The sequence below is a fragment of the Arachis duranensis genome, chromosome 8, assembly GCF_000817695.3.
Source record: "Arachis duranensis cultivar V14167 chromosome 8, aradu.V14167.gnm2.J7QH, whole genome shotgun sequence".
NCBI classification, from domain to species: Eukaryota; Viridiplantae; Streptophyta; class Magnoliopsida; order Fabales; family Fabaceae; genus Arachis; species Arachis duranensis.
The window spans coordinates 27,238,968-27,248,113 of NC_029779.3; the positions used below are offsets into that span (position 1 = coordinate 27,238,968).

Consider the following 9,146-nt stretch of genomic DNA (forward strand, 5'->3'; position numbering starts at 1 on the left):
ATACTATAATAAAATAAATAAATAATATATACATTCTATAAATAAATGTGGAACATATTCAAAAGTTTAATACATAATTGTTAAAGTAATAAATAAATAAATATTAGAAAAATATATATATATATATTAACGTTGTTATTATTATTATTAATCACATGCATTTTATAAATCCATTTATTAATATTTGTTTATTAATAAATGAATATTTATAAGTAATATAACAAATATAATATTGTTGATGCAGCCCAACAAAAATTTGTTGGTGCGTAAACTGGATCCGCCACAGAGTTGGAATTCGAGGGTCGAAAACTACTTACGTGCCACCGGATTCTACCATGTATCTAGGATTGGGATGATAAGAGGATCTCACTCGTTGTTAGCTGCTCTGGTTGAAAGGTGGAGGCCGGAGACTCACACTTTTGTGATGCCGGTGGGTGAGGTTACAGTGACATTGGAAGATGTCGCACATATATTTGGCTTACCAATTGATGGAGAGCCTGTGAGTGGATGGACTGACAGTAGTAGTGATTTTGTTCAGAGTCAGAGCATGGCAATATTCGGCCGTGCCCCGGAGCTCAGTCGTAATTCGAAATCCTATATAAGGCTTGGTTGGGTTCGGCGTGTCAGAGATGAGGAGCCGTTGGACACTGAGGAGTCCATAAGGACATATGTGAGATGTCAGATTTTCTGCCTGTTAGGGTCGACCCTATTCACAGATAAGTCGACCGCATACGCCCATGCGAAGTATCTACCATTACTTCGCGATTTCAAGCGGATCCATACTTATAGTTGGGGTTCAGCATGTCTCGCTCATCTTTACAGAGAACTATGCCGTGCATCACGATATGATACGAAGGAGATGGATGGTCCTCTTAATCTGTTGTTTGTTTGGGCATGGGAGCGAATGCCGTGTATTTCGCCTGTACCGAGACATATCCTTCCACCTGCTGAGATACCAGTTGCCATGAGGTAAATATTTATGGTTCTTGTCGGAGATTATATTTATTATGCATGTTTCAGTTACGGTTACTTACATAAATTTTTTCACTGTATCATGTTTCAGGTGGAGTCATTCGAAACGGAGTACAGCGTAGTTAGAGAAGACTGTTGTGACATTTAGGCATGATATAGACTACATGCAGGAGGTAAATATTTATGGTTTTAATGAATCTTAGATGCATACATTAATGTTAGGGTTATGACATTCGAACTATCTGTGGCAGTTTGAGTGGCGGCCGTACGAAGTATTTTTAATGAAGTATTTTTACCCCTTGCGCCTCTTCATTCCCATTGTACAGTGGGCGTGTTTCTATCTGGACAACTGACCCAGGCATCTTCTGAACCATAACCGAGAGCCACCACGGCAAGGCTTGGTAACTCTCCTCCCAATCACCGAAAACTTTCGCTATGGACTTCTGCTTTGCCAACCAAGCCTTTCGGTAACTGATGGTATAGTTGAACCTTGACTGGACTTCGGCTATTATAGTTTTCACCTTTATGGACGGCTCAGTCTCGACCAATGGCCTTATAGCCTCAGCAACTGTGTCCGAGTCCAACTTGGAATGATCCTGTGAAATCACTCCCGTTGTGCACGTGTGCCTACCGTTGTATCTGCGTATCTCCCAACAACCTTTTTTCCGTATCAAGCTGGCTCGGATAAGCCAGTCGCACCCACGCCCATACATCTTGCATTTTGCATAGAACGTTTGTGGCTCAGACTCATACACGTCGTAGTCAACTCCTCTAGCAATAGTGTAACTTCTAATTGCTGCCACGACCGACTTTCTAGAACTGTATTCCACTCCAATCCGGAACTCTCCGTCCTCGGGATCAGCAACGCCTACAGAAAGTGCCCATTATCGTTTGTTAATCAATCCGAAGTATATATTAAAGATAACAAATTATTCGGTCATCACGTACCTATGTTTGAATATTCTGGAAACTCCGGTGCATGCATGGCGTCGAGATCCAACTCACGCATAAAAGGTGGCACGTTCATCGGTTGACTGATTGATGGGTGAACCACTACATTATCAGCTGCTGTCTCAACTCCCACATCACCATCCTCATCTTCGTCGCCGGCTTCATAAGTGGCTTCGAAGTCCTCTTCGCTGTCACTATTCATTCCCTCGTACACTGCAGCTCTATCATCCTCCACCTCTAAGTCATTTTGAATCCCTTCCGCCACTACGGTTTCAAACTCAACATACAGCTCAATATGTGGCTGTCGCATCTGAGTCTGCCAGTGAATTTGAAACATATTATGCATAGTCACTTCGTCAGTGATTGGCATGGTATCAAACTGTATTAGGCCACCAAAAACTACAACCGGATTACGGTACAGAATTCTGCTGACTCTCATTAACGTACCGTTCTCCATGCTTTGACAGAGACCATTCCGAAGTTCCATAAACGTCATGGTGCATGGAACCACAAACGAAAACAGATTCTGGCACACAAACCTCACTCCCTCATGAGTATTACGTATTATCTCACCGTCGCGATACACTACCAAGTTTGCGGTACCCTCTATTACCCCAGAAACACCCTCAAAGAACACTCACACACTTCCTTAGAATGAAAATGAATTCGTGCACTGCCTTATATAGAGAGTAACATTCACCACACCCCCACGTTTTGATTGCGTCAGGCGAATCACGTTCTGCCACGTGTCACGACGCCCCCACGTGCCACGACATCACGCCCCCACGTGATGCATACGTGGACCAACCACGTGCCGCCACGTCAGCAACACGCCCCCACGTTGTGCTTGCGTGGCCCATTCACCTTCCACCACGTCATCATCACGCCCCCACGTGATGCCTACGTTGCAATTTCTTCCAGTGCCACGTCATCAACACGCCCCCACGTGATGCTTGCGTGACCCATTCACCTTTCGCCACGTCATCACCACGCCCCCACGTGGTGCCTACGTGGTCTGTTCTTGCTCCGCCACCTCATCAGCACGCCCCCACGTGCTAGGTTAGCACGCCCCCACGTGCTACCACCGTGTCCCACTCATCCTGCGCCACGTCACCTCACCTTATACTTGTCGTAGCCACCACGCCACTGCGTGTTGAACTTGAATCCATCATTGGGTAAAATACCCTATTCCCCCATTTCTAACCAAAACACCACTTTACTTCCCATATTAAAATTTTTGAGCCCCTTAAAGGCTTTCGACCGATGGAAATAATAATAATAATAATAATAATAATAATAATAATAATAACTATAAAAATTAATTTAATTTTTGTTTCATCAAATTATTTTTTGATAAATAATTAAATTTAATAGAATAAATAATAATTAAATTAAACTTTAATAATTATAAAATTTTATTTAATTATTATTGTTAAAAAAATAGTTTTCTTAAAAATTATATCTCCATATAATATATTAGTTCATAAATAGCTAATTATTTAATTTTAAAAAAAATCGAGAATTTACACTAGACAAATTTTACCTGTGATTTTCTGAGGTCAAGACAAGACAAGATATAATGTAGTCTTCTATTAATTCTTCATATTTGTGGCATAACTGTAAGGTTCTAAAGCTTACAAAAAAATATGAAATTGTCATTAGGTGAAAACAACAACATACAAGAACTCAAAAATTTTGCAGAACGGCTACTCAAAATTGGTAATGGTTTAGCTGGTGATACAACAAATGGTGAATCGATCGTTCATATACCATCTGACATTTTGGTTAAGAACTCTGAGACAGCTTTGGATGACCTCATTAATTTTGTGTATCCAGATATGTTATCCAATTTATCCGTTGAAAATTATTTTAAGGATAGAGCAATTCTTACACCAAATCTGGATTGTGTCACTGATGTCAACAACAATATGACTGCAGGGTTACCTGGACAAGAAAAAATCTACTTAAGTTTTGACTTTGTGTGTGTTGAGGAGAAAAATATGGAATTTGAGTTAGATGCTTTCTTGCCGGAGATTCTAAATAAAATAAATTGTTCAGGTCTACCACCACACAAGTTGGTTGTGAAGGTTGGCGCTCATGTTATGTTGCTGCGAAATATAGACCAAACTAATGGTTTGTGCAATGGAACGAGAATGCAAGTTAGAAGAATGGGAAATCATGTGATAGAATGCAAGACTTTAACCGGTAATAAAGTTGGAAGTATTATTCTTATCCCAAAACTGAATCTAATTCTAAATAATGAAACATTACCGATCAGGTTTCAAAGAAGACAATTCCTAATTATTATGTCATTTGCAATGATAATAAATAAGTCTCAAAGACAAACTCTATCGAAAGTTGGAATATATCTTCCAAGGCCAGTTTTCATCCATAGTCAATTGTATGTTGTATTATCAAGGGTAACGAGTAAAGATGGTCTGCGAGTGCTGTTGCAAGATGACGTGCACTTGGAAGATAACTGCACGATGAATGTGGTATATAGAGAAGTTTTTGAGAGTCTATAATAAAAAGTTAATAACGAAATATCTTACTTAAACTTATTTATTAAAATTTATTACTATCTATTAAAAAATTGATAAATTCTAGGTGCTAATGCATAATGCATTCTTATTGTACATTAATAGCTTGAGATTATTAAAATTATCATAAAAATTCGTATTATTTTATTCTTCTGATAAACAATTTTATAATTACGTTAATCATATAATTTTATATACTAACATTGATATAGTGTTGTTTCAGGTATATATTTTGCAGGCATCAAAGGATAATGTTGAGTTATTATTCAATGGGTTTAAATTATTTATTGTTTATTGCATAACTTTTTGCATTAGGATTCTCTATTAATTTGTTGTTCATTTTGAGGTGATTTTAATATGTTCATACTTCACAGTAAATCAATATATAAAACTTTGTTGGTGAATTTAAGTATTACTAGATTATTTATGGTCACATTGAGTATATATATCTGATTTATTGAAAAAAAATAGATTATTAATATTGGTTAATAACTATTTTACAGTTAATACAATTAACACTGTATTAAAAAAAATAATACATAACATGTTATTTTTTATTAATTAAAAAATTATAATTTAAATTAATTTTAACACAACAACTTAAAATTATAATTTCAATATTATCACATAAATAACACGAATTATTACACTTGTATTAATATATGATCACATTTCTCTCTCTCTACATGAAGATGGAAAAGAACATGACATGTATTTATGTCTATTTTCGAAGGTGGAACCCATGTTTTTTTTGGTCCCTCTATCCACTGTTGTATGGGAAAGAACAAGAAATTCAAGTTTGGGCAAATATATATAATGGCGTGTCCGTCTTTAATGTAATAATTTAAAGTGGGTGCTGTTCATTGTTTTGTTACTTTCTCACCCTATTTCTCTTAGCTTCTTTATGTTAGGTTTGTTGAGGTGCCTAATTTATTAGCTGTGTTCCTTCAATTCCTAGCTGCATTCTCAAATCTCTATTCTCTTATTCCATGTTTTTCGGTACATGAACAAAACAGATTCCTTGACAAAGATATTATATGCTTGATATTCTCAATAATCTTTTTAGTCAACCAAAAAAAAAGGAAAGAGAGAAAGAGAGGAAAAGGATCGGAAGGGAGGGAAGGGAGAGAAAAACAATATTGGCTAAATATTATTAGTTGAGAAAAAGTTAATTTCAAAACTTCTTTACATAAATAAATTGTTAACATTATAATAAATTTGGGCTGAGTTTTTTAGATATGATTTGGGATGTGAGTTATGCTGGGATATGATGATTAAGGGTGATTTATACTGTTATGACGGCGTTGATTTTTTGGAATTTTGGGAGAAGAAATCGGGGGCACCGATTTGAAGCTGGGAGGAATCGGTCCCACCAATTTGTATGAGGGAGAGGTTCATGGGTGTGAAATCGGTGCCACCGATTTGTGGAAGGGAGAGGCTAAGGGGATTTAAATCGGTGCCACCGATTTGCGGGTGGTGGAAGACATTTGCTAAGAGTGCATTAATCGGTCCCACCGATTACTGGAGGCAGAGAATTTTATTTTAATCGGGTGCACCAATCGGGCCCACCGATTTGGAGGTGCAGCGGTCGGTCCCTCCGATTTGCCCTTAGTCCATACAAATAGCGGATGCTGATATTACAGAAGCTCCATTTCTTCCTCGTCAGCTAATGTTCATCCTCTTCTCCTCTCTTCTCTTCTCTAATTCTTCTCCTTCATTTTTGTAAAAAAATTTCTGTGAGGTTGAGAATAGTTAGTGTTATGGATGATAGAGTTGTATTGAAGATTTATTATTACGGACAGATCTTATTACAAATATATGAGGGAGTTCAATTTGTGTGTGAAAATTCGTTAGATGTTGTTATTCCGTTCACATTGTCATTTGAGGAGTTAAAATGTGTGATTTGTGAGAAGATAGATTCTCAAAGATGTAGGAGAATATCGTGTATTCTGTACAGGTATCCTTTACCTGTGTTTGGTGGGTTTGTTCAATTTCAGACCAAGTATGTGATGGACGAAGCGAGTATGCAGGAAATGTTTTCAATGTACATGGAAAATCGCCACCGAATGTCGTGCATCGAGTTATATATTGAGTTTGAGCAATCTGAAGCGGACCGTAACATTGAATTGGAAGATTATAATAGTGAAAGCAAAGATGAATTTAAAAGTAACTATGAGATCGTCAGTCCAGGTGAGGACGAAGAAGAAGCTGGCGGCGCCATGAACGCAGATGTGGCGGAAGTTGCAAATGCACTAGCAAGCCCGCATCCGTTTCAGGAGCCTTCTTTCATGTGGTCGTTGGATTTGGAGGCTATGCACGCACCGGAGTTTCCGCAATATATGAATCCAGGTGCGTAAACCTAGGTAGTTATGTGAATCTCTGAAGTAGCAGATTGATAAGTCAGATGAGTAATGTATGTGATATGTGACCAGGCATTTGTGACCATAGCATTTGATTTTTTTATTAATTAATAGTTCTTTGTTGTGAATGATATTTAGTTGTTGTTTAGGGTAAATGGAATAGCGAAAAATAAGACTATAACGATCTTACATAGTAAACCCTAAACCCTAATGAAGCATTTATTACTGTTGCTGTATGCAGCCCCTCCTGTTGTGGCGGATGGTGAGTTCACAGTGGGGATGGAATTCAGTTCAAGAGAGGCAGTAATCAAGGCAATGAAAGATTATACCATCCGGAGAGGTGTGGACTATCGGGTATATGAGTCGGAACCGACGACATTCTATGCAAAATGTACAGAATATGGGAATGGTTGTGACTGGTTGATCAGGGTAACCAAAATGCAGAAGAAGTACTGTTAATAAAATCTAAAATTATCATTATTATTATCATTAAATAAGATTATTAAAAAATAAAAACTTACATAATTTGGATCTCCAAGATAATTAACAATGTGAAGCTCCGGTTGATTTACTTCTTTGGTTTTCTTTTTTTTGGCATTTTTCTTCAAATTTTTCAACTAAGGTAACTGTGGTCCAACAATGGTAAAATGGTGGGATTGAGTGGGGTTGAGAGGAAGCAGAAAGGAAAAGTGTTTGTTGAGAGTGAAAGAGAAAGTGTTGGAGGATGAAAGAGATAGGGGTATCCGGATTTGAGTGGGTAACAACGCATAAGGAGTCACGGGCCAGCTGCATGTGCGACGCGTGGCAAGTGGGTCACCAATCGGTGCCACCGATTTGCGCCCCTATCCTTCCCTGAAATCGGTCCCACCGATTTCTGTCTCCCCCATCGGTGCCACCGATTTCTTCTACAACGCCGTCACAAATCCGTCAAACACCCCAAAACCTCATAACGCTGCCAAACACCAGCTTCTTCTCCATATCAAAATTAAAAAACTCAATAAATTTGCTATAGTATATTAACAGTGATTCCTTGAGAAGAAATGAAAAAAAATATTTAATATTATTTAAATATTTTTTTTACTTTTATACTTTTATTATCTCTAAGATTATTTTTATAAAATAATAATCATGTTATATATAAAAAAAATCAATTACTAAATTAGTTATTTATATAAAATATATATTAAAATATAAAATATATTTTATAAATAAATTAAATAATATATAATGAGTGATTTTTTATATGTAGGTAAAAAAAAAATTATTATAAAAGTGCTAGTAAACAGTAGGGATAGAATGCTTTATATACTGGGAGAAAAGTAGGTGAAATGAATGGTATAAGATAGTTGTCAAAATTAAATGGATTGGTAGGGGAAAGGTAGGGAAAATTGAATGATAGAGCGCAAGCGTTCTCGTGTCAAAATTTAAAGGATAACTCAAAAAATAAAAAAATAAAAAATAAAAAAGAAGGTATAGATAAGATAAAGCAAAGCATGCATGATAATGACGAAGGTGGTGTGTGACCTAAATAGAGAATAAAAAAGTCAATTCAAACGGCAGTTATGTGGTGATGAGTATGGATTATATTGTTGGCGCCTTGGCGGTGCATTATATATTTATGCACCATCCAAATTGTAATTTATATGCAGTCGGCTTGACGTGAAATTAATAATTAAGTTATTAGATGATTTGATTAATTTGACTAAATTTTTATCTAATGACTTTTAGTTATCAAATTTATGTAAAGTGTAACTGAATTTTCACCTTCTTATATATATATTTGTAGGTGATAAAGTCTTGGCATGAAAAAAAAAGTTGCATACATTTTTTATTTTTATTTTTTATGTTCTATATATAAATAAATAATTATTTGTTAAAAAAATTTTGAACACAAATCGGATGATCCAATTTGTGAGGGAGGAAAAATCGGATGGTCCGATTTGTACTTTTAAAATTTTTTAATTTTGAAAACAAAAATCGGATGGTCCGATTTTAATATTAAATTTTTTTTAATTGTTTAAAATACAAATCGGACGGTCCGATTTGTGTAATGCAATTCTTTTTTAATTTTTTAAACACAAATCGAATGGTCCAATTTGCTCTTGACACCACAACTGCGTAAAGCACTCATACACTCTATAATCCTGTCCTACACTATCTCCTCCCATATCTAAATTAAAAAATGGCGTAATTTAGAGGAGAAAAAATAATACGGAAGTTTATGCAAAAAATTATCTCCATATAGATATTTCGTATATGGATCTATCTTGATTCGGGAATAATAATAGGTAAATATGACAAATGAATAAGAATATATATATAT

At 36.1% G+C, this 9,146-nt stretch overlaps 2 protein-coding genes across 2 annotated transcripts; one reads left to right on the forward strand and one right to left on the reverse strand.

Moving 5' to 3' along the window:
• Positions 1–238: 238 nt before the first annotated feature.
• On the forward strand, positions 239–1,094 carry LOC110274821 (serine/threonine-protein phosphatase 7 long form homolog). Its single transcript, XM_021130134.1, has 2 exons — positions 239–969; positions 1,064–1,094. The coding sequence occupies exons 1-2, from the start codon at positions 239–241 to the stop codon at positions 1,092–1,094; spliced, it is 762 nt and encodes a 253-aa protein (XP_020985793.1).
• A 156-nt stretch (positions 1,095–1,250) lies between these two features.
• On the reverse strand, positions 1,251–2,419 carry LOC110274822 (uncharacterized). Its single transcript, XM_021130135.1, has 2 exons — positions 1,921–2,419; positions 1,251–1,840 (listed from the first exon to the last, which is right to left on the reverse strand). The coding sequence occupies exons 1-2, from the start codon at positions 2,417–2,419 to the stop codon at positions 1,251–1,253; spliced, it is 1,089 nt and encodes a 362-aa protein (XP_020985794.1).
• Positions 2,420–9,146: the final 6,727 nt, after the last annotated feature.